A 27348-nucleotide genomic window follows, 5' to 3' on the forward strand; every position below is an offset into this window, starting at 1 on the left:
ACGCACTGGATAAATTATTCTCTTCTGTGCAGTTAAGACTTTATGATCAGCAGAGCTAGCGGTGTACAGTGTACATTATTTTTTGTCCGATGTACATCACCTTATGGATGGGCTTATATTCCAAAAGTCTTCATTATAATTCATTTTAAACTGGATATTTAACTTCTTTACATAAAATTAAATTTGGTCAAGTCTGACTTCCTACTGCTACCACTTGGAGCAGCAGAAGCTTTTAACTAACAATTTCAGCTGTTTATCTGTTTATCCATTAGATTTAGATATTCACTAGCCTGATATTGCCATACCAATTGTCAAATTCGAATTAGTCAGGAGCTCATTTTCAATTTCCCAGGGGCATTATCAACGGGCACGGACCAAAATGCCATTGGACGGGAAAATGTAAACACACATACTACAGGCGTATCTGCCAGAGCAAATAAAACCTGAGCTCGCAGATTTGCCTGGTTCACAGGTTAGCACCATTTATCCATTAACTTTAGTAAACTATTTAATCTGTTTCAATTTACTTTCATTTTACTCTATATTAGGGCTGACCCCGAATAGTCCAAGAGTCGAAGTTTCGATGGACGGAGCCTGATTCGACTTCAAAGGATCATGCCATTTTGGCGATATGGGGGTGCTCAACGTCTGATTTCACATAGAACTACCCGTTTTCTCCCAATAAGTTAATATACAGCCTATTACAATACACATTTCAACGTTTAACGCTGTAAATAAATATGTAAAAAAAAATGTTTTTGAAGTGCATCAATAAATCCAAAATTGTAACCCTAACCCTGGGGCGTCAGTGCGCATGTGTAAGCGTAGCATGTATGTGTGTAGTGGCAGTGGAGGAACACATGCTGAAGAGACGGAGCTCCAGCTTCACTGGTTTTGTGCCGAGTTGTCCGCACCTCGCTGGACTTTCGGATAATTTATGACCGTTGATGAACCACATAAAGAATATTTTAGTTATCGTATTTAAATAGCCGGCTACTTGAAATAGACCCACGAGGAACCGCGACGTGCGTGCAGCTGTCGGCAGCAGTAATACACGTAAAACTCTGCACAAGACCGGTGAAGGACAGGCGAGAGAGAGAGAGAGAGAGCGCGCCTCAGTTTAGCTGGAAATTTAAAGTGTAAGTTGAATGAAAATAGACTGCAGCTCTGCAGCTTCTCAAGATTAAAGTGGAGCTACCGTGTATAACCGCCCATCTGGTTTGTATCTCTGTTTGTGAGTATGTGTGTGCATGTACCTGCTAATGCATTATGCTTTTGTGTGTGTGTGTGCGTGTGTGCGTGTGTGTGTGTGTGTGTGTTCATACCAGCGCATGTCCTGTCAGCCCCTCCAGCAGCTCCAGCAAGCGTCGTCCATCACACAGGTCTGAGAACAGATCCTCCACAGGTGGTTTCCCTGTCTAAAACACAGATACAGGCAATAATAAATTTAACTGAATATATTCAAATGAAATGTGCATTCATCTTTAACATTCACAAGATTCAACACCAAAGTTTATTAATTCAAAGTTATATTTCTGCAATCTTTAAGTCTGTAGAAGCATTTTGCTTCCCAGCTGCAAAAGCAGGACCATCAGCTTTAATAATCAAACCTGCACTCAGAGCAACAACTGCAGGAAGCGAATTTATTTGTTCCATAGAAATGTCAAAAGATCAATCCCCATACAGAAGTCTGCTCGTCATTGGCCAAAACCACATCAGAGTTGTTGGGAGTATAGAGAGACATCTCTTGAGTAATCCCAAACCAGCGCTGCGTTAAATGTGAAGATAGCAGTAAATACTCAAGAGGCTGTTCTTTATCAGTGCTGTTAAGTCTGGGATTACAAGCTAGCAGTTACTTCACATTGGAAAATGCTGCAGGCTGAATACAGTGAGTGTCTTTTCCAGGCCTTCACAATGACCAGAGTGACAGTTAAGGAGGAATTGAGGTGCATAAAAAATGCAGTTTGCCTTTTTTTCCCCTTCTACAGACAAAATAATAGGGGGCTGCAGTTTTAAGTTAAAGAACTACAACCAAAAAGAAAATCTTGAGTTTAGGTAATGTATCACCATTTCAAGTACATGCCATGAAATTGTTCTCAAACACTCATAACTGTGATCATAAAGTAATAACTAGGCTACTGTATATAAGGCACGACTGATCCCACAGCCATAAAAACAAATAAGATCAATCTAAAACATTAACTAAACAATTACTAGATTGATAACTAGTGTAGGAAATCCTGTCCTGGGAACAAAGAGCAGAGCTGTTCATATACAGGTGCTGGTCATATAATTAGAATATCATTAAAAAGTTGATTTATTTCAGTAATTCCATTCAAAAAGTGAAACTTGGATATTATATTCATTCATTACACACAGACTGATATATTTCAAATGTTTATTTCATTTAATTGTGATGATTAAAACTGACAACTAATGAAAATCCCAAATTCAGTATCTCCGAAAATTAGAATATTACTTAAGATCAATACAAAAAAAGGATTTTTAGAAATGTTGGCAAACTGAACATTATGAACATGAAAAGTATGAGCATGTACAGCACTCAAAACTTAGTTGGGGCTCCTTTTGCCTGAATTACTGCAGCAATGCGGCGTGGCATGGAGTCGATCAGTCTGTGGCACTGCTCAGGTGTTATGAGAGCCCAGGTTGCTCTGATAGTGGCCTTCAGCTCTTCTGCATTGTTGGGTCTGGCGTATCGCATCTTCTTCTTCACAATACCCCATAGATTTTCTATAGGGTTAAGGTCAGGCGAGTTTGCTGGCCAATTAAGAACAGGGATACCATGGTCCTTAAACCAGGTACTGGTAGCTTTGGCACTGTGTGCAGGTGCCAAGTCCTGTTGGAAAATGAAATCTGCATCTCTATAAAGTTGATCAGCAGCAGGAAGCATGAAGTGCTCTAAAACTTCCTGGTAGACGGCTGCGTTGACCTTGGACCTCAGAAAACACAGTGGACCAACACCAGCAGATGACATGGCACCCCAAACCATCACTGACTGTGGAAACTTTACACTGGACTTCAAGCAACGTGGATTCTGTGCCTCTCCTCTCTTCCTCCAGACTCTGGGACCTTGATTTCTATAGGAAATGCAAAATTTACTTTCATCAGAGAACAGAACTTTGGACCACTCAGCAGCAGTCCAGTCCTTTTTGTCTTTAGCCCAGACGAGACGCTTCTGACGCTGTGTCTTGTTCAAGAGTGGCTTGACACAAGGAATGCGACAGCTGAAATCCATGTCCTGCATACGTCGGTGCGTGGTGGTTCTTGAAGCACTGACTCCAGCTGCAGTCCACTCTTTGTGAATCTCCCCCACATTTTTGAATGGGTTTTGTTTCACAATCCTCTCCAGGGTGCGGTTATCCCTATTGCTAGTACACTTTTTTCTACCACATCTTTTCCTTCCCTTTGCCTCTCTATTAATGTGCTTGGACACAGAGCTCTGTGAACAGCCAGCCTCTTTAGCAATGACCGTTTGTGTCTTGCCCTCCTTGTGCAAGGTGTCAGTGGTCGTCTTTTGGACAGCTGTCAAGTCAGCAGTCTTCCCCATGATTGTGTAGCCTACAGAACTAGACTGAGAGACCATTTAAAGGCCTTTGCAGGTGTTTTGAGTTGGCACCAGGTGTCTTCAATATTGAACCTTTTCACAATATTCTAATTTTCTGAGATACTGATTTTGGGGTTTTCATTAGTTGTCAGTTATAATCATCAAAATTAAAAGGAATGAACACTTGAAATATATCAAGTCTGTGTGGAATGAATGTATACATTATACAAGTTTCACTTTTTGAATGGAATTACTGAAACAAACTTTTTGATGATATTATAATTATATGACCAGCACCTGTATTTATATTGAACACAGTTACTTTGTGTCAGTGACTTGGTCTACGGACGGTTAGAGATGACCAGCTGTAAAAACCACCGGTGATTTTATTTGATAAGTTTACACCAGACGAACATGCAGTTCAGGCTGGTTTTGGTGAAAAACCATATCCAAAAATAGGAACATAAGGAAATCAATCAGTAAAAAAACAGTCCTACTATGGAAATATAGGCTGTTTATAGTACATGTACACTTCGTGGCAGTGGAAGTAAAACCTGGGGTACAAGCAGTGTTGGCAGATTGGGATGACAAAAAGTTGAGTTTTTCATTTTCATTTAAAAACTTCTTGAGTCAAAATAAAAGTCTTTTAGATAATGCTTTCCTACACAGTTTCAATTAAACAGATGTAGTCTTTTCTAACAAAGCTATGAAAGAACTATGAAATAAGTCATCATTATCTGTCATGAGTCCATTATTGCGCATCAAGCTGAGCCCAATCTGTCAGCACTGGGAACAAATAACCCTGGTTAGGAATCAGTGTCCTAGATGACTGATATAAATAAATGCTACTAAACATGCAGACTGTTCACATCAATATAACATATATTTTTACCTCAATAGTCTCCAGAGGGCTACAGCTCTTAACGTAAAGCTGATCAATTGCTTCAATTGAACTTTTCTATTGCAGATGACCTTCACAGGCACACAGTTTATTAGAGGTGTCATAACAGATTAAAGATCAGCTAATCTGGACTCATTTTTTATGGTAACACTTGATTTAGCACAATAAGCAGAGTGATTATATTGTTTGAAAATTGAGAAAAAGCCCACTGAAGTAAGTAATTATGAGAAAGTGTAAGAGGAATAGGGGAAGACAGGAACAGTGGCAAGGGCACAGACAGTCAGTAAGCAAAGAAAAGACAGACTTTTTTTAAATAAAAGCTTTTCTTCTTCATGTTTTGCCAGCAGCGCCATGAACAAATAACATCATGAATCTTCTCTGCCTGATTACTGTCCTGGTTACTGTGGCAGAAATCTTTTTTCCTGCATCGATCATGCATTATTACAACGATGGCTTCCATGTAGAAGCCCCGACTCCTGCATCTAAAATGCATTAGCACCGGCAGTGAGACAGAAAGAAAAAAGTAGAAATGACCCAGAACTGCGTGGAAAAAAAAACAATAAAAATATAGAAAGTAAAGTGAAAAAAGTTTTCTATAATAAAGAAATTCAGTTATCCATCTTGAAGAAACAACCTCTTCCCATCAGTGTATCATTTTCTCACATTTTCTGCTCTCTCTCTTATATTTTATACTCACTGTCTCCCACACACATTCTCTCACATCTCATTCTCCGTCTCTCATTTTCCTCCCTTTGTCTATCGTTCTCTTTTTCTATCCCTCTCTGCCCCCGACCTATGCCTCTCGGCATTGTCCTCAGACTCCCCGTCATTGAGTCCTTCTCAATGCCGGGGCAGTGTGGTTGGGAGTAGATGTATTATTTGAATGGGCTGTGGACAGTCTGTGGGTGTAGGTGATAAGTGAAGGAGCCACATATACACATACATAAAAGAAAACAGGAAACAGGGCGCAAAAAAAGAGGCACACACTCTTTCTCCTTCCTGCCCACTCATACCCATTAAAAATCTTGGTTTCTCTCTCTTGTCCATTTAGTGACGGCCTCCTTCATATTTTCCAAGTACACTTTTATAATGAAAACAGCTATTCAGGTGATCTTTAGGCTGATTAGAGTTCCTATAGTTACAGCTGTGGAGGAATCACTTGAACCTTAGAAACTGGTCTGTACTTGAAGAATCATCCAAAGTGTACAAACACTAGAGCAAGGTGACAAACGCATATTCTGCTCAAAAGACTCCATCCAGAGCTGATGTTTTATTGATTTGACAGCAAATTACATCCAAATGTTTTCGTTGCATGAACAAAGCAGACTGCAGCACTTCGATGTCCTTCAATGTAAAGACTCTCAGGTAACAAACAGCTCACATTATGAACTGGATGGGTCAGCTTAAAATATTTGTACTCTGGTTAGTGGAAGTGGACAGGGCCTGTAGAACGTTGTGAATCGTATAGTGTTTAATTTTCTGTGTTAAATTGATCGCCGCCATTTATACTCCTCATGTGTATACTTTTAGCTGTTCACAAAATAGACAAAATGAGTCAGATATGCTTTAGGCCATATTGCATGATTGTTCATGTTGAGGTTTTATTTGCAACAGGAGGAGGCCCAGATGCAGTTGGTCAGAAGTGTCTCTGATAAAAAAAAAAGCTACTGACTTATCCCATGAAAAAAAAAAAACAGCATCCATCATTTCTGAAAAGTTATAAAGCCCTCTAGCGGTTGGAGGAATTATGACGAGAGCAAAGGTGAAAGTCAGGTGATGTTGTGCAATGCAGTGTCCAATTAGGGAACAGATCTGGCTGGATGGATCAACAGAATAACAGACTGCAGCACTGGAGGCCATTCTTCATTTTTAAAACAGACAGTCACCATTCATTTTAAGACTGACCACAGCTGTTTCTTAACCACGTCTTCATTATTGTAACCATGATATTAATTGTCCCCTAATCTTAACTAAGTATGTTTGTCTATGTCTTTTTTACTTAGGCGGACTTGTTGGGACAAAAGTCTGAAATGCTCTCACATTTGAGATGATCACTGGTCAGGAGTATAGATGGGAATCGCTACTCGATACCGAAACAGCCCAGTATCGAGTAGAATCAAAACGTCTCCAGTCAAACCAGTACATTGACACTTTTTGTAACCAAATTGAAAAATTACTATTTGTATGGTTTTGCTTAAAGCCAAACACGCAAACAACACACCAAAAGAAAGAGAAGAGTAAGCCCCATTTCCCTTATGTGGCTGCACCATAAACTGTGTTAAAAAAGGCCCGCGTGATTTTAACAGCCGCTCACCTTCGGCTGCGGTCTCAGGCATGTTTGTCACTATTGCAAGTTTATCATCACAAGCTTGGCTTTCCGTTGGTTTCATCTTCTGGTATCATTTAACACTTCTCTGAACATTCACATCACTTGTCACTGATCGATTGCTGCGTTCCATCACATCAATTAAACGCTTTCGTGGCGCAGCAGCGATCAGCTGATTTTACTCCCGGAGCCTCCGGCTGCAGCTGCGGCTGTTCAGTTGTAGTTGGTTTGATCGGCTGGACGTGCAGCCTCTCTTTTCCTCTGATTGTGAGTCTTTAGTGTGGTTTAGTGACTTGTTTAAACTCCTTACTCGTTTTATACTTGTGACTGTCATTTTTGGAAGTACTCACGGAGATCTTTCAATTCAGTTTATTGATCGAAAGTTGGCAAAATAATTTTCCGTTGTTTACTTTCAACACACCTATCCAAAAAAATACCTTAAATTCGTTTCCCACAATTTATTTGGTCACTAAACTATTTCACATCTCTCTCATTCATATATTAAAAAAAGTCCCAAGCTAGTCCCAGCTTTCCCAGTTTAATACTACCCATGAGAATTAACTAATTAGGATGAGGAGCTATATGATACAATTTCCCAATAGGCTACTTTTATGTAATAGTTATTTGAAACGAGGAAAAAATAAAATAGGTAACCTTGCTTGTCCATAACAACAATAAAAATAATAATAGGCTACCAATCAACTACTATGGCTTCAACAGGTGGCATTTTATGCAAGGTTTCGAATGAAGTACTCTATTGGTATCGGTATCACTTTAAGGGTACTGGTTGTGGTACTGGTATCATATAATGTACTGTGGCACTACAGTACCATGCTACATCACAGCTGGATGTGGTCAAGAGTCCAACAGAAAACACCCCACCACACCCAGCTGTGATGATGGGTGTGGTAAGAGATTCAAGAGTCTCATATTTCAGCTATGATTTTCCTCCTTCAAAAACTAGTTAAATTCTAAAATGTCAAACTGTCAAGCACTTTATTTTGTGTTCATTCAGGCCAGGGTGTGATTTCAATGGGGATGGGGTATGTAGCCGGAGCCAGAAGAAGAAAGAAGTCACCGCATCTGGCCAAGAAATAGTCCAGCACATGGCAAATATTTTTAACACTTTGGTTTTTGTACATACAGCAGTTTTTAGCTATTTAGAATTTCTAACCTTGTTATGCTACCATTATTTTAAAATGTACAATAACCAGTTGAAAGATTGATATAAATGTAGGCAATATAAAAAAGAAGAAAAAAGAGAGAAAAAAGATCAAATAAACCCTTCCTGATGTACCAAAACACTGAGACTATAGTTTTGGGGGGTAATGTGAAGGGCAGCCTGTTCTCTGCATCTGCCAACAAATAAGTGTGAAATCACAGGCTGCTTCCAAGGAACGCTCAGCCCTGATTTGTTTTACTGCTTATCTTTTTATTTTCTTCCAACTCAAACTGGGATTTCCATCCACACACAAATACAGGCACACATTGTCACTACTCCACAGATACACAAACACAATGCAAAGACACAACTGCACATTCACACACACACACACACACACACAAAGTCATTTCCCAGCATAGACATTATACATCTACCTAACTGGGGTGTCAAATCAGAATAGTCGAGTCTTTCCTATAGTCTCTTCTACCACACACACACGCTACGCCCACACATGCACTCTGACCCCGGCTTCCTTAAGGGTTAGGGTTACAATTTTGGATTTATTCACACACTTCAAAAAGATTTATTAAAAGCTTTGTTTTTTTCCCATATATTTATATACAGCATTCAATGTTGACATTAATATCATAATACGTATGCTCTATATTAACTTTTTGGGAGAAAACTGGTAGTTCTATGTAAAACACACAAACGCCTATTCATTTTCAGCAGTGATGTCTATGAGTGGAAGCAGACCAAATACCAGGAGTTTGGGGAGCAGTACCGGGCACAAGGATGGTGGGCCTGCAGTGTGCAGGATGCAGAGGCTCTGCAGCTGTTTATTCTGCAGAGTCTACGCCCAACTTGGCATCTCTGGGGCTGCAAGGACAAAAGCCATCAAGCCCACGACAGAGGCTGTGCTAAGAGAGCCTGAAGATCAGGATGGATGAGCCGTGGGTCAGCGCTGCTGGGACACAAGTTGTGAGTCTGGTCAATCTCACCTGGGTCGCCTGAGCAAGGGTGTATGATGTTGAAAGACCCAAAAGAACTACTGACCTCAGATAACATCACTGTATCCTATTATGTATCTTTGCATCAGCTAAAAATGAGAGAATATTGAAATCTATAAGGAGATCTAGTCCATGTGAATAGTAAATAAACTTTCTTCGTCACGTCTCTTTCACATGCATCTTTAAGTGTGTCTAAGTGAGTGTCTGTAGTCCATTTATTCTAAAGCTTCTGTAGGCGAGGGCACACTGACTATCATCTCTACTGTAGATTACAGTTTAGGCAAAGTAAGTATAGCTGCTTTTTGTGGTGTCCTGACAATCATCACCCACACTTAGCAGCCGCCTGAGTGCGCTTACCAGCCACAAAATGCTTCCAGATTCACTTAGAAGTGTATTTGTATGTTTAGCTTGGGAGGCACAGCTGCAACTGAGGCATGGCTGCAGCTAAAAATGATTTTTCCGATCAGTCGATTAATCCAATGACTACTTTCTTGACTATTCTAAAAATATATATTTTTATTACTTGAATCTAAAATAAAAATCTAAAACTTGTTACCTTAATAATTCAATATTTTAGTCAATCACCCTAAAAAGGAGACACATAAAGCATATTTACATAATGATAACAGTGGCATATTTTGAAATGAGTCTAATTTCCACATCATAATAACAGACCCTACTTGTCAGATGCCTGGTCAGAAAAACAGAAATTCAAAAGGATTGCAGTGACACAGAATAATCACTGGGTCCCTTCCCTGAACTGGAGAATCAGTTTTACTTAATTATAATAAAACTCAAAATGGTTATGACAAGGATTTATTTAATTACTAGAGTAATATGATAATCACTGGCAAATTTATTTTTCCATCAGGGTAGGTCATGGAAAATAACTGAAACGATTTACAGACTGTAACAACAGTCTGTAGGTTAGGTTTAGCCACTGGCCATTTTCTCATTAATACAAGGCCATTACAGTAAACATAAAATATAAAAATGAAGGAACGATAGATGACACATAATGTAATATTATCATAACAGCAACGAGGCAGATATTAGTTTTTCATCCTAATTTTGTGCTTGTGTGGAGACAAAAAGAAGGCCACAGCAAGACCTTATTGCTTCACTGCGATGCTCCGACACACGTTAAGGAAATGGATGTATTTTTATAATCGATTATGCCGATTAATCGCCCCAGCCCTAAACAGAGGTATAATTAAACATAAATTGTCCGCGTTAATTAGTGACATCAAACCAGGTGGTCAAAGATTAATTTGATTAATTGATTAATTTAGAAAATCTACTACCTAAAAAACTATAAAACAAAAGAAGCAAATGTCCATAAAAATATACTGAAGCCCAGGGTGATTTTCGAATCGTTTGCTGACCAACAGTCTGAGATTCTGTTTATGATCATATAAGACAGCTGGAAGCTGGAACTTGGACGACACAAAGCCTTTAGAAAAAGTTGAAAATAATAATGATGAGACCAAAAACTGTGTCTAAAAATGTGTAGGGTGTCCAAAGTGCGTTGTACGATGCATTGGCTTGTATGATGTCTGTGAGAAGAAGTGGTGTGAGAGCACATTATCTGTTAACTTTTGATTGATGTATTCATATTCCTTTTCACCCCTACTGTTTAGACAACAAACTAATAAGAAAACACCCGCGAGCACACACTATGCATGTGTACTTTTACTGGAAGGTAAAATCTGTGTTAACAATTTGCAGGGACGTTTTAAGATGTCAGCTTCAGTAATTGAAATATCTAATAGGTTCTCTTGGGTGACTTAACTCTAAATCACAAAGATGAAAGATGACAAAAAAAAAGATGTGACCGCACAATCTGCTCTGAGGACAGGAGACAGTTGAAGGAAGACAACCTTGGCTTTTTAGAACAGCCAACTGAAAAAGATTGCTCCGTACAAATTGCATTTCTTTCAATCCGCCCACCAACCACTTATCTTTAGTCTGGATTTCACTGAGATAACAGTCGATGTGACACATTAAATGGTAATGTCTTGTTTATTGTGGCAGGAGCCGGTGGCAGATGAATGGCTACTTTGAGTCACCACTATTTTTTGTTAGTGACATAAGACATCAGTTGTCTAACTGACTCATTTTGTTAGAAGCAGAACAATAGCGTTATGGGCACTGCAAAGTTTTCGTCTGGATACTTGGGTCCCAAAATGTCCCATAAATAATGTAATTACTATAACATTTAACTAAATTGTCACAAGCTAACTGACACAAAAGCCAACCTGAGGCCAGGCAGCATTCCAGAGTAGGAGAGCTGGTTGGTCTCTGAGGCAAAAACTTGTCAGTTACAAGGTAGCCACACCCTAAAGTGCAATTTATACTTCTGCGTCAAATCGACGGCGTAGCCTCTGCGTAGCCCCCTACCCTGACGTGCACCTCCTCAAGAATGTAACAACACGTCGACTGGACGCGGACCGTAAGCTCTGCGATTGGTCGGCTGGGAAGCCTCGCAATGCCTCCGAGCCGACAGGAAGTGCCTGTGCTTTGAAGTAACTTTTACTAGCGGCCCAAACGGCGGCTGTAACACGGTGGATCAATATATTTGACCATCACAACCCGAGCGAAATGACTCATTTCATTATCAGAATGTGATCCATTCGGTTGATTTGATGAGGCTACACCAGCCGCACGTTTACAATTTTACCCCCATTTACGTTAGCGGAGTGCTAAACCAGAAGTTAGCCTGCTCGGCCGGCAAAAGTCAATACAGTGGGCGCTGTAGCGCTACTGCCGACTAGCGTTTGGGGGTGTAATTGCAGAATGACGGACACACCTACGCACAAGTATAAATGCCTGGCTACGTGCGTAGCCTACGGTGTAGATATGCACATAGACCCTGGACAGGACAGGAGTATAAATAGGCCTTAACAGGAAAACTAGACGTACACAAGTTAGCCCATTCAACTGCACAGCCAGCTTGAATCTACAAGGGAACATCTAAACAAGCAGGTCTCTCACATTTGAGAAGGAAGGCAGTCTCTAATCTAATATTACAGAAGGCTTTTTTTAAAAAGCAGATTTGTATAAAAAAACAAAGCAAACACATAAGACAGCTTTAAGTTTCTTCTGACAAGATGTAAACTGAGATAATCTACAGAGGTGAACTGCGCTGCAGAATGCTATCAGCAATTTCACAGGCGAGAAGCTGTGAAATGTATCTATTTAATTCATATCTCTGAGCATTTCTCTCTCTGTGAGCTACAAGTGCACAGGATTCAGAAATGCAGACACACACACACACACAGAAGAACACACACATGCACAGGGATTTTCCAGTCAGGGATATTGCTAATTTTACATTACTGTAAGCAGCGGCATTTAACACAGTGTCTAGTGTGTGTCAATAAGAACTGAACACATTCGGATGCTCTCATTGCCTCCAAATACATATTTTCCAGATTAGGAGACTCATGACTAAATCACAAGATTTAATGTAGATTTTGTGCTTTTGTTGTGCAACTAAAAACATATTATTTACTATAAAAACTATCTTACCTTGAGGTGGTTGTATTCTCCTCATGTTTTTGCCAATTAAAACAGATGGGAGGTTCTTGTTGGTGAGAGTGAAGAAGAGAAACTAATTGATTTGAGTCACAGAGGAGAAAAAAAACAACTGTTTTCAAGGAGAGAAAAAATTCTCTGCACGACTGTCCAACAAAAACACCTCAAGGTGAAATAAACAATAAGAATATATTTACATTATCATATATATTGTCCTCGCGCAAAAGCAAGAAAAGCTCTAATGTATGAGAGGCCCCTGGTGTGGTAAATTACAATGGCACTATTGCTAGATGGTACATTATGTTTAGACTGTGTTTATTTACAAATCCATGCTGAGAAACGAGGGAGGGAAAAGAAATCAATGCAATGAACACCAGTCATTGCTGAATTGTGCTTTATAATAAGTATAACAAACTCACTGGACAACTAGTTTTTGATCAAGCATTTCTGAAGTTCGCAATGTGACTGTCTGTGTCTGTGATGTGACTTCCCATTTAGGATTCCAGTTACTCACAGAGACAAACCTAAAAGTGATGCATCATCCAAACCTTTTTAGCCCAGTCACTTGTCTTCCTGTGGCAGTTATTCCCATGGGTTGTTTGGGGCAGTTAACTTAAAAGACAAACATTTTTTTTAGTAACAATAGCATTGAAAGTTGCTATCACAGATGGTTTATCACAGTCCTGAGGGAAACATTTACACCCTTGCTTCTAAGTTGCCATTATTGGCAGAAGGAGACTTTGTAGTGAAAAAGGAGTTTGCTGACATATGGATTGAAGATTTAACTGAATTTACTAAATCACTGGATGAACACAGGTTCATTTTAGCTATATGCGAGTAATGATTTTCAGTTTCCCTCTTAAAATTCAAGATTCAATACTTGACATTTCAAAGTAGTTGATAGGCTGTACTTAGGCACAGCGGTGCTCTGAGCTAAATGCTAACATGCTCACAGTGATGATCCCAGCATGCTGATTCACAGGTATAATGTTTACTATGTTCACCATTTTAGTTTAGTGTGTTTGCATGCTTACATTGCTTATTTTTACTAAACAGAAAGTACAGCTGGGGCTGATGGGGATGTTTTGTAGGTATTTTGTTAAACACCAAAGTATTAGATAAATTCAGTTTGCACCTGATGATGGAACTAGATGAGAAGTCAGAGGAGCACCAAAGTTATTACAAATCATCCTGAAGGGAACATGAAAGTCTGAGCCAAATTTCTTGGCAATCCATCCAAAGATTTCTGAGACATTTCACAACCACAAATCGCCATAGTCAGTAGCTCTCATCCTTTAGGAATCGTGGATTTCTATATAAAATGTCATGGCATTTCATCTAAGAGCTTTTGAGGCATTTTAGTCTGAACCAAAGCGGTGGACCGACCAACCGACCAAATTACTGACAGACCAACATTAGGCATAAAATATGAGTTAAAATAGAGGTAAACCCATCTGCACACTGTTTCAGGGTAGCTGCTGAGTCAGGGCCCTCGGCCTTTCTACCTGCATAGGATGTGTCTGACCTCATGTTGTGTGATTAAAAATATAGGCAAACTGAATCTGATGTGAGGCTCCTAAGGCCACATTTAGCTTATCCGAAAACTCGAAACACTACATGTAGTGAAAGTTAAATTAGCATTTAGATTTAATGTTGCTACAAGTTGAATGCTCGACAGAGTGAGGCAGTGTTGACATGGATCACCAGAGCAAATGATCAACTGTAGACACATGGATGAGGTTAAGGGTCTGTATTCTTCAGCACAGGTAAGCTGACCAACTGAACAATTCGCCCCAAAACTGTGCATTTAATTAAAGTTGAAGCCACTCTGAGGGACAAGCAAGAAATGATTCTGACTCGTGTGTGTGTGTGTCAATATATGATGTATGATCATGATATAAGTAAAGGTAAATGTTTAGTCTGGCAGATGAGATAGGTGAATAGAACAAATATCGACTCTAAAAAATGGATTTTGAGGAATGTGGTAGTGGGATGTGGGGTTTAGAGTGAGAGAAGTATAAGTGACTCAATTGTAAATGCAAGCAAGATGGAATTAGGGATGATGTTGGTTGATTGATTGATGAAACCACAAGACAGTGAACACTGGCACAGACAAGCTGAAAAACATTCAAATATAAGTTATAGTATAGTTTCATTTCACGATGTTGGCTCATACTTTACTTTCCCTTGATGGTAGTGAAACCCTCCAGCGCACCATCCCCTGGAATACTGTGCGTGTGTCTGCAGCTTCAGGAACCATTTGTTTGAACTTATTTTTATTGAGCAGCTTGTTTCACATACTGATAGCAATGTCGTTTACACCCAATTCATAGTTTCATAGGTATTTTTCACTCAGACATGCATGATACGATGAAATATTACAGAGGTCTTTTAAAGCATATCGAATTTTCTCCTAATGTAATTAGATTAGACAGTTTATAGATTAGAGGTAGTGAATTTACAAGTTATGTCAAAAATATGGCATTAAAAGGTTTGAATTTATAATACATTTGTGACTTAAAGATGTCTCCAAAGGCTGGCATCTGTCACAAATTTGACAGATTTTGTGTACTTTTGTTTTGGAATAGTTTTGTAGTAATTTGAATTGAATGAATCTGTGTCCAAAATTGGTTGAGGTTGTGCGTGTTGAAGCCCTTCATCCCATATATCACAAGGAATGGGAGCGTAGAGTTCTCCTTCTGATTTCAGTTCAAAGAAATCTGAAGCAAGATAATACACTGGTACCACATTGTTACACGCATAGAATACAAGTATGAGTAGGAGAAAAACAATCATCTATAAGATGTAAGTATATTTTCATCCACCTGTTATGCGTATTTGAAAATGAAGTCTAAATATTGACAGAAAGTTTTTACGTGTGATATGTATTTTTTTTATTATTATTATTATTATTTACATGTGATATGTTGATGGTTCATTTGAGACCGGACCAAGACCGCCTTCTCTCACGGGTCTCGGTGCAGTTGTTTGGTCCACACCAGAGCTTTCACATCAACCCAAATGAATTGTACTAAGCGTTCACGTAACACTAGATTGAGAGAATGCGTTTTCTGGGCCTTTAAGTTCTTTAAAGGAGACCTATTATACTGCTTTTCCAGTCCTATATTGTAGTTCTGTCTCCTGCATGGCAGCTTTGCATGATTCAAAGTTCATAAAAGTAATTTTCTATCTTATACTGACTCTTCATGAAGGCCTTCATTTCAGCCTCTGTCTGAAACAAGCTGTAGATACTCCTGTCTCTTTAAGCCCCCTCCTCTCAAAGCCCACTGTCTTCTGATTGGCCAAGACCTCAAGCATGTTACTAGGCCGTTGTTGTCGCTGAGAAGCACAGACAGACTGAGAGTTGCTGTGCCGTAGCTGTGGGAGCAAATGACCATATATGGAATACCAGCTCGTCTAGCTTCATATGTTGTAGAACAGAGGCATTGGTAGAAAAAGCAGTTGAAAACAGAGCGTTCAGAACAGGAGGAAATCTAAGGTTTTTGCTCACAGGGATTTCTTTTAAATACTCATACCTCATTATCTGAAGCTTTGACCATGTTTAACATGAACATCCAACATTGTAACATTGTATCTAAGTCATAAAATAAGGACAAGCATAATAGGTCTCCTTTAAATGGACAAAATCTTCCTGTGATATATGTAAACAAGCATGCAAGGTTTTTGTTGTTGTTTTTTTTTTACAGACAATGTGTTGGATTGAATCAGCTAGGCTCCACTTTAAGGCAACAGCTTAATAAACCTAATTGCTATTTACAGAGTTTACTTAAACCTACTCATGTGTCACTAACAGAAGAGTAGAAACACACCAGAAACAAAAGTTTCACACAGGTGCATGATTTTGAACCACATCACGTATTTCATTGTGTAGTAATGCTGCTATTTTCCACAACAGTTTGCCAAACACAGTTGGCAGTGAACCAACTTAAAAACGTGTTCTAATAGGTTGGTACAGCTGCCAATCAGAAACCCCATATCCCCTTGAAAAAGTACACTCACCTTTTTAAATTTCACACGAGCTTGACAGTTTGCAAAAATCCCCACAATGACCTTTAAATCAACATGTAATATGTAAATTATGAACCTCTCAGTAGAGACAGAGTCTCACATCTTACATGCTGTCCCACAAGCAGGTTTAGATTAGTTTTGAATTGGAAAAGGATGTTGTAACTGTGTGACAGCTCTTAATTTTCACAGCTTGATTCAGACCTGGCCAGAAATCCCAGAATATATACTTCTGCAGTCAGGGACGCTGTTAGACTAGCAGAGTACTGTAGGGAGAGCAGAAGGTTTAGCTGAGACTCTATTCTTCAGTGTAGTTTTTTAAACCTCACTGAAAAACAGACTTGGACTGAATTAGATTTGATTTACCAAATAATCTTTTTAATTTCTTTGCTTTTGTCCATACGTGTTCTCTTTCTTCCTTTTTCACACATTGACGTTTGTACAGATTAAACAAATTAAATATGACATGTTAATTAACACGGGTGGTACAGTGGTTAGCACTGTCACCTCACAGCAAGAAGGATGTGGGTTCAAACCCCGGTTGCCCCGGCCTTTCTATGTGGAGCTTGCATGTTCTCCCCGTGTCTGCGTGGGTTCTCTTCAGGTGCTCCGGCTTCCTCCCACCATCCAAAGACATGCAAGGTTAACTGGTGTCTCCAAAATTGTCCTTAGGTGTGGATGTGAGTGGTTGTTTGTTTATGTGTAGCCCTGCGATGGGCTGGCAACCAGTCCAGGATGTACCCCACCTTTTGCCTGATGTCAGCTGGGATTGGCTCCAGCCCCCAGCAATCCTGTACACAGGATAAGCGGTTGACAATGGATGGATGGATGTTAATTAACGCATTTGGACACAGTTTGGCTAACTATTTCCAGTCTTTATGCCATGGTAAGCTAACCAGCTGCTGGATGTAGCTTTATATTTAATGTACAGACATGACAGCAGCATCAATCTAAATATCTGACTCTCTGCAGAAAGCAAGTAAGCGTGTTTCCCAAAATGTAAAATTACTGCTCCAACCTTACATGGACAGTCTGATAAATTAATTATCTGGTTGGATTGAACATGGCTGTCTTTGGCCAAAGGGTCTGCCTGAAATTGTGATTTCTCATTGGGTTTTTTTGAAGATGGATATGATCAAATGATGACACGTGTTTTAATAAACCGATACCTATACCTGATATGACTGGTGCTACAGCCATGGGCGTAAATTTCATCTCACAGTAGGGGAGTACAATTTCTCAAGAAATTCTGTAGTAAGAGATGCACAGATTAAATATTTCCTGGCTGATTCCAGTTACTGATCTTTTAAAAGGTCTGACCTGCTGATTCAAATTTTGGCCGAATCCGATTTTATTTCTTTCTATGATCTAGGCCTGACTGACAGCCTACACAAACATTTTTGTAACTATTTATTGGAAAACTCTATTTTAATTAGGATCCCCGTCAGCACCAGTATAAATGTTATGCTATTCTCACCGGTCTCAATTGTATGGTCATAATGAAACATTGATCATAAACTAACATTAGCATTTTCACTGGAAGGAGCTGAAATAAATTGCACACCATTTTAATTCTCCTTAATTCTCCAATTTATTTTTGTGTTTAATCACAAACCACAGTGGGCTAATCTGCTTTCTTTTCCCATCAGACACACAAGCACACCCCTACACCTGTCTGTCTCTCTCTGTCTGCTCTGGCTTTACTTGTCAGCAGTTTTTTTTAAAATTCCGGCCCCGGTCACCAGTCAGAGCCGAGTAGACAAAATAAACTGCCTATTTCAGTCCCCAGCTGATCAATCTGCGCATCTCTAGCTGTAGAAGATGAGTTCCAGTCCAATAAGCTATTAAACAAGCTACCAAATAAGCTAACTAATGTTATAATAACAGAGCTGGCTCATAGACAACTAATCGGTTATCATAACTTTTTGTCATGATTAATTTATTAATGAACTACTTACGGATTTGAACTTGTTTTCTGTCACCTGTGAGGGAAAGCAGGCTGTGGACCAAACCACTGTGAGGCAAGAGAGGGAGGACTCAAAATGTTTATTTTTTGCATTTGTATTGTTTTACTATTTACACTATTGTTTTAAGAATATATCATTATATTATTTGATGGTTTTCCGCCTATGGCTCCAGCCCCATCGACACACCCTAACATCCGTGTCTGACGTTGCTTTTGACATTCACAGACGTTCGGTGAGCTCAAATTATCTCAAGCTAATCCAAACTCCTCTGATGTAATGCTGCTTCTCTCACTTCTTGAAGTGGATCAGATGAACAAAACAGCAGCTAAGCAAAATGGGCCTATACTTCACTCTGTTGTCGTTCTGTTGTTACATCTTAAAATTCCCATATGTAACACAGATGATGTCAAAACAACAGCAATGCAGACTCATCACTAAGTGTAAATACTCCAAGTGATATACTACAAGTGATGATCAACAATAACCATGAGACTTATGACTCTAAAACATTCATGTCATTATCTTTCATTGTCAGTATAGTTGTGGGGAAAGTTATTTAACAAAATTAATCTTGTATTACCAGCATAAAGTGGCTCTCCTAATCCTCTCACATCACCTTTTCTTTTTCGTTCCTCTGCTTCATTGTACCCTCCTGTTCCCTGTTCCCTTCTCTCCTATCAGTTTTTCTGCTGTTTTTGAGGACTTGAGCAAACAGTGGCAGCCAGGGTGTGAAATTAATGCCAGGCATTGGACGACTGCTGCCCTTCCCTCTCTCTGTCATGTATTTTCCTCTACTTCTGGCTCTCTGAGGTGGATTCATTTGTTCGTTCTGACCATATGACAAAAACCTAAATAATTATTGACCAATCAATTAAACTCTAAAATTCACCAAATCCTAAGTTTGTTTCACCACTTTCCATCAAAATTCAACATTCACCAGAGACAATCTAACACATAAGAAGGCAGTAATACAAATTCTTTAACCTACAGAAGCCACAATAGACCAAGAGAAACTTTCTGTCTTTGGGTTATAAGGTGTCACTGCACCTGGCATGAACAGGATGTAGTTCTTAATTCATATGCAATAACAACAGAACCTACATAAAGTAATTAACATGGCAAAAGATGAAATGGTGAAATGTGCAGGGTCAACACATTCTCACATCCAACTCATCATAAATGGACGCTTAGACCGGTTAGACTAACATGGTTAACGTTGTGAAACAGCAAATGGCTAATGTTGTGAAATGGCCGCAATTTGGTTAGGTTAAGGCAACAAAACCGCTTTAAGTTAAGTTTATGAAAAGATCATGGTTTGGGTGAAAATAAGTATGTTAGTTTCTGTAAGTTAAGTACGTAAATTACAGCATAGACTATTTGTTTCACACGGGAAACAAACACTGGTGTCCTGGGTGAAAGTCGAGTATCTAACCTCCCTGACCAACTCTGTACTAAAACTTTTATATTAGGGCCTATTTGTAATGTTCAACAATGATGCTAAAGGGATTCGCAGTGCGTTAAATCCTGAAGGGTCTTGACCAAGCATCCGTGTGTGATGACTTGGGAATAAGAACAGGTTGTAAATTAAGTAATTGCAAAAACTGATTCAGGTGAAAAATTAGGAGAAAATATACAATACAATTCCATAGCAAGAGTGGAATAAGAACAACATATAAATGTATTTTTCTATAAAAATAAATATAGAAAATATCTGAATATTGAAATTATAGGGTATTAATATGTGTGGGAATTATTATTAAATATTATTATATAGACCTTTTCAAATACGGTCTGCATTTTCAACATATTCAGTAGTCTTGAGTGAGATTTGAAAGTTAATGGATAGACATTTTGTGGGGGTTTTTAATCACAACAAACTATTATTAAGTGATTTTACAGTTAAAAGTGTGCAAAATGTTATAATGGACTGTAGTGATTGTGTAAAATGATCAATAACCCTGTCAGAAATGGAAGAAACACTTAATCACAACTAGTGCAGGCAGATAATGAAGTCCAACACCGGCAAAAGATTTTGTCTTTTCCTGCCTACTCGAGAGTACTGTGGCAAAGTCGAGTTTTAAGCGGTGTGGGTGGTGACTGACTGACATGTTCTCCCCTCGGGGGCTACCTTAGCTGAATGCACTCACTGCTGAGATTGGACACATGACTTGACCTGAATGCTCCTGATGCAAGCTGTCCTTGAAAAAATTAAAGATAAACAGTTCATTATTCATAGAATTTAGCTTTTGGCCTTACTTCTGCCAACAAGTCCTGTTAGATTGCCCTAAATGCTTATGAATTTAAAGGTGCCCAAAAGCCAGAAAAGATTTATATACTTAGAGGTCCAGACAGTTAAACGTCTCAGTGCAAATTACCATTCATTAGGCTTTTATTGTGGTAAACTATAGATGTCTTTAAACACATTATGGACTCATTATCATGGAAAGCAAAGTGTATGTATTGCACCAATTCCTCGTCACATCAATACTTTAGGCCAGTAGAGCTACAGATAATCACTTCCTCTTAAGTGATTGTGCCTCCAAAATCAAAGCATGAGAATGTCTTTTGCGGCAATGCTTTATGTCGAGTTTATTGAGAGCTTTTACTTTGAAAAGTTCTGAAGGACATTCAAAAGAGTCTCTGGCCTGCTGAATGAAAATAACCGTCTGTAGGTTTATGAATGCGAGATCAAACGCCAGGACGCGCACACACACATACACAGTGTAGCACATGCTTCAGTGTGAGCAAGTGCGAAAGTGTCCTTATAATCAATTTGTTTAACAAGGGAGAAAAAAAATCCATCTTATGTGGGGATTGATCATACAACCCTTCTTACTGGAGTCCTGCACACTACTGACTAATTATAAACATGCACACAAGTGGCACAAGGATTTGAAATAACTTGACTATGTTCTGGCCCACCAAGTAATAGCTTGAAAAAATGTTGGCCCGATGCCAGACTTACTCGGGCTGTTAACACATTTTGATCTATTCTCTGAACGGAACCTGCAACAGGTTAGCTCAACAGCATAGGTTACCATGCTCATTCCAAAAATAGCTGGCTAACTCAGTAATAACTCTTCGTAATGCTGGCACAAACCTGTTATGTAGGCCTAAGGGCTGTTAGAAGGCATTCTGTGAAATGTAGGAAACAAATAGATAAGTCAGGTTTAATAAATAAAACAAAAAATAAGTTTCAGTAAATTCCAGATGACATGTTGCAGAGTCTGCTGCACTGGAATTGAATCAGCAAGTAAAGTACCAGCTGTGGTTGGTAAACAAGAAAAAAAAAGTTCAGTTTCCTGCCCTGATGACAGATCCTCGTATATTCTTGAAGTGCCTCTTTTTATGGTTTGCTGAGTAGCAAATCACACTAAAATCAGACACGACGCTACTTCACTGCCAGGCATCTCTCCGGCTTTTTTTCTCCATATTTCTCACGCCTGCCGATACCAAACCTTCCATCCCCTGCCATAACTCGTCCACCCTCCCCTCCTGTTCCCGTCTGAACCTTTGTTTTCCCCTGAATCCTTTTCCATTGCTTCTCCGCACTTTTTCCTTCATCCTTCGTATCCTTTCCTCCTTCCCTCTCTCCTTTCATTTCCTCGCCTCCTACAATCTTACTTCTCCCCATCTGCTGTCTCACAACCGCTTACTCTCCTGAGGCCTGTGTATACGTGTGTGGGAGAGACTCATCTCTCTAGGATGGGGTACTCATTATGCTTCAGTGAGTTTGGATGGATGAGGGGATCTCTTCCTCTTCCTCTCCCGCATATCTCTATCCCCCCCTTTCTATCTTTTTCACCTCCCTCCAATTTTCTCCCTCCGTCTTTCTTCTCTTAGTCATGGTAGAGGATCAGGCAGGCTGGATGGGGAGGAGAGGAGAGATGACAGGAGCAGAGAGGTGGCAAAAGGAAATAAGGGGGGAAGACAGAAAAGTGGAAGGAAAGAGAGAAGGGTAGCATGGGTGACTATGTAAAAACAAAAATGTAGATGCCGAGAGGCTGAGTAGGGAAAGCTGACTGTCCAAAGAATCTAATATCCAAATGCTGCGTTTGACAGTTTATTGCGATACACCGGTTGCGATACATAAATTATGATTCATTAGGTTCATTGTGGCAGCGACCTCTAGTAGCCATACAACGCAAACACACGACATAGACGGTCACATATTATAAATAGCCTTAAAGTTGTACTCCAGTGGAGGTTGGCTGGGTGGAAGGTTAGCAACTTTCACCTGGGAGACCAGCGTTTGGTTCCCATTGAAACAAGATCGATTTGTTTTTTAAATAAAGTCAAGTAGCGTTAGCTAGCTAGCTAACTATGTTAGTCTTAAAGGCGTTGACAGCCCCCCATAGACCCTTACCCTAACATTCACAGGGGTGTGTGGGTAAACCTAAGTCAGTGATTATATGCATGTCAACCGTTGAACCCAACAGCTGTGTACATCAGCCTCTCGGCCGTGCTAGCGGCTGGGGTTCCCCCCTTACTGTCAGTGGGTTCTCCACATGTTTATGTCATGCGACGCAGGTCACGAGATTTTCAAGCTCCCGGTAGGGGTGCTATTGTAGGATACGCTCATTTGAGTCGTATTTGGCCACTGTGTGACCCAATAACAGTAAGCAACCATAAAAGGAGTGTTTAAGAACCCCACATCCCTTACCTGACTCCTGCAGGTAGGGTAGAGAGAAGAGGAGAATGGAAGGCTATGAAAGGAAAGGAAAATGAGAGGAAAGGAAAAAGAAAAGGAGAGGAAAGGAAGGAAACAAACAAATAAGAGGACAGGAAATGAGGAGATGGGAGAAGAGGGGAAGAGAAGAAGGGGGAAAAGTGGAAAAAGACAGGGGGAGGAGAGGGGAAGGAAGAAGAGAAGAGAATATCTCAGCAGCCTGTCCCCCTCCTGGCTTTAATCATCTGGTTTAGATCATACTTTCTTTCAATAGGTTTACTCACACAAATGAGCACCAACATGCATGTACGCACACACACACACACACACACACACACACACTCACCTCACCTAAGTCACCGTCACCATGGCAACGGCACACCTCTAGCACTCTTGTAATCAACTTTGAAAATAGGAATAAAGCGACGTGTTGGCACGCACATGGAATAAACACACCAGCACAAACAAACACACACACACACGCGCATAAACACAGAAATTTAATTAGAATTAAATTCAAAACAAGTGATTCAGTCCCTGTGTGGAGGAGGGGGGCTAACTGAGTTATAGGACAACAAAGCGCACTAGACAGCAATAAAGTATCAAGAATAATAGTCCATATTTTCTTTTAAAAAATCCCAAATACAGCATGTAGAGTCACGAGAAAAAGGGAAACCTGAGAAATGTGCAACACTCTCCTGCCCCCGGGTTTTGCTTTATCCTAGCTTTCTCTTTGTCCAGAGAGAATGGACGTGGCGGGAATAACCTTTGTGTCTGTGTGTTTATTTGTGTGTGTCTGAATCGCAGCCGTAAAAGGAAATGCCTCGAAAATTGTCCGTGACTCTGAGAGACAAACAGAAAAACAGCCCCAGATGAAAGGAGGTGGAGGACGCTGCCAGCATTGAAGAAAAAGAAACACCCAACAACAAATCCTTTCTTCCTGTAAATGAAAACAAAGCAGAGGAGGGGAGTTAGGTTAGGACTAAAAGAGGAATTGAAGTGGACAGATAATGAAAAGACAGATAGGTGTGGTGCATGAGGCCTGCTTTTCCCTACTCCCCCAAACTAGATCTCAGACCTCTTCACCTCTGTCAGTCTCTTTGTGCATGATCAGTACCTCACATGATGTGAGGTGGAGGGCATTTCATAACACACGCAGAGACCTCTTTCTGGATGATAAAGTTTCCATTAAGAGTCCATTTGAAAAGCAAGAGACAGAGAGAGAGAGATGTTCCAAGGATCAAGCTCCTACAGATTTTGTAGAAAAAAACTGAAATAGTCTTGCAGCATGTTTTCTTTGTTGTCTAATCCACTGAATGTCTTTTCGGTGTACATGTGTCGTCCTTGCTGAACCACAATACGAGCAGGTTGTAAAACTTATTTATTAACAGACAGTCCCAATGATCCCAATCCATTCTCTCACCCATAGTATTTCCTTTTTTTTGTCATTTCATGTATCACTTTCCGAGTGTGTTTCATGAGGAAAGGTTATTTTGAGAAAAGCTCGTGCAGGATTCCTCCTAGTGAAAGATCTTGCAATGTGTGAGACCCTGTCGCTGATCAGCCATGTAGTGTGCAAACAACAACAACTTCAAGATTCCTGATTAATGGACAGGAAGCAGTGTTGTGTGAACAGTACAGCCACCTGATGACTTTGAAAGTCATATAGTGTGACCAATGCATTTGTTTTATTATTAGAGAGACAGGGTTGGAGACCTAAGCTGTTTCTCAATCTGCGTTCTTTTCTGTACTTGTGTTCTTGTGGACTTGTGAAACGTCATCAGTTGCAGCCAAAGTACTGTTCCAATTCAAAAGTCTGCATCTAGTCAAGTACAGTCATCAAGTCTGCTGCTGAATGACTGACTGCGTGCTCCCGTTCTTGGGAGTTTGTACTCCTAAACCGAACTTGCCGCGTCCGAGCTTTAAGGTACTGAAGTCCGAACTTGGTATTGAGAAACAACCCTAGTGTCTCTCTACAGCCTGGGCTTGGGCAACCCACCTAAACAAACACATTGGACCGTGTAGGACCCCAAAGCTTCATCATGCCATGCAGTGTTAGCCATTTACACTACATTTAGCTGAAAATCTTTCCTGCCTGTTAATTATAGAGCTGACAGCACAGAGCTATACTGTATAATGAACCCTGTGGGAGACCATCTACAGTCCTGCAGTCACCCTTCACTGCACACTGCCATAGGTACTGTTCATTTATCATCTTATGCTCATGGGGTGATCTAAGGTGTCACCAGAAATAATGTAATGTGCACCTAAGGTAGTAGCATCCCTAAGCATAGGTTGACATTGATTTGAGTATTATGTTGGATTTTCTTTCTAATAAAGGTGACGTAGAATGCTCATTTTCAGGTTCATACTTGTATTTAGGGTTTCTACTAGAAAATGTTTACATGCTTTAATGTTCAAAAAACACATTATATGTCTCATACTGTCATTGCTTCAGCACCTCTATTCTCTCTCTCTCTTCTGAACACTCAGTTTTAGCTCCTGTTTCTTTAAGGCCCCCCTCCCTGAAAGCCCACTTGCTTCTGATTGGCCAACTTCCCAAAGCACAGCGTCACTGCTATGCCAGAGTAGCCCTCACTGATTACTGTACAAAAACACAACTTTATTTCTCTGGTTTTACTGAAGCTGGATCAGAGTCTGACGGAGAAAATAGTGTCTGGTTTTCCCTCTGATGTCCTCTGGCTCCTCTGCCTCCACTTTTGCTGATTTACAGAGTTTACTGGTTACTTTAACAGCTACCCACTGCTTACAGCAGCTGCTACTAAATTAGCTACTGAGTTAGCTGTACAGCTAGCCGTCCTATTGCTGATTTTGCCCGGACTGGAAGCTTGGTGCTACAGGGTTGTGTTGGTGTTTACACCTCTAACATTAGTACAGAATCTTTGGACCGCTGGTTCAGGGCCAGCTATTAACAGGAGCTACTGTTAGCAATAGCTAGCAATTAGCAACCTGTAGCATTAGCACCAAGTAAAGCTACCTGTCCATCAGGAATCTTTATAGATCACAGAGATGAGGAAGAGGACATCAGAGGGACCAGAAAATATTTACATTTCCTTCACAACCATAAAAGCGCTTTCTGTGAGACACACTGCACAATCTACAGCTCTATAAGCTAGTATGGTCGCTAACTCTGGAACGCAGGCAAACTTTGAGGGCAAACATCCGTTTTTCGGGGGCATTTTGGATGTTCAAGATTTACATATGAAGTAGGAAACAAAGGCGATTGAGGCTCACGGTATGTCAGTTACATGCACTGAACTCTTTTTATTCAACTATGCCAAAGGGAAACACAGCTTTCCATTCCACGGCAACTTTAATATTTTTCTTATTCATATTGGTTCAGCAGTTGATTACTTTCTTGCTCTTGCTTGTCTTAGAGTGTCTTGACTAAGCCAACATTACTATGAGAAGTGATCTCCTCTTGTTACATGTGCATATTTGACTATGCATGACATTTCTTCTCTGTTCATTACTACCACATATCCGAGAGTTGTTGTCATGACACTTTTGTGTGTGTAAATATTTTATTATCAGAGTCCCTGAAGCTCCCAAGAACTGGAAGAGCATCTATAGTATCTCACAAAAGGGAATACACCCCTCCCATTTTTGTAAATACTTAACACTTGTACTCACTTTTGTTGCCAGTGGTTTAGACATTAATGGCTGTGTGATGTGTTATTTTAAGGGGACAAATTTACACTGTTATAAAAGCTTTGCACTCACTATATTACATTGTAGCAATTTCTTTAGTGTTGTCACATGAAAAGATATAATCAAATATTTACAAAAATGTGAACTCACTTTAGTGAGATACTGTATGTGAAAAAAATGACATGTTCCCAGCCCATGTTCGTTTTACTACATATTACAATGTAGTGATGAGAGAAAGGGATCACTGTGTTTGATCAGGGATACGGCGGAGAGTCTACTTAGAGACTCTGGCAAGTCCAGATAGGGGATTGAGCATATAGTGCAATACAGTCAATAACAGAATGTCTTACCTTAGCCAACTGTGAGTTTACCCATTTTGTAAAAGTCTTCTTCTGTACGTCTTCTCTTTCATCTGCCGGAAGAAAAAACACAGACAGTTAGAAAAAAAGACACATACACACACACACACACACTTTGATAAATACCAGTACATTCCAGACTCTAATTGTT

General features: G+C 39.9%; 1 protein-coding gene across 11 annotated transcripts in view; it reads right to left on the reverse strand.

The window, feature by feature from the left end:
- Positions 1-27348, reverse strand: part of dmd (dystrophin) — a 343068-nt gene that overhangs the window by 212380 nt on the left and 103340 nt on the right. For all 11 annotated transcript variants that reach the window (XM_038716227.1, XM_038716250.1, XM_038716303.1 and 8 more), the window contains exons 2-3: positions 27189-27250; positions 1326-1418 (exon numbers count right to left, since the gene is read on the reverse strand). In XM_038716227.1, the coding sequence (XP_038572155.1) occupies positions 1326-1418; positions 27189-27250 (155 nt within the window). The remainder of the gene's footprint in view (positions 1-1325; positions 1419-27188; positions 27251-27348) is intronic.

This window comes from Micropterus salmoides, unplaced genomic scaffold (genome assembly GCF_014851395.1).
Source record: "Micropterus salmoides isolate LMB-PRFRI ecotype aquatic unplaced genomic scaffold, ASM1485139v1 Ms_hic_scaffold_1, whole genome shotgun sequence".
NCBI classification, from domain to species: Eukaryota; Metazoa; Chordata; class Actinopteri; order Centrarchiformes; family Centrarchidae; genus Micropterus; species Micropterus salmoides.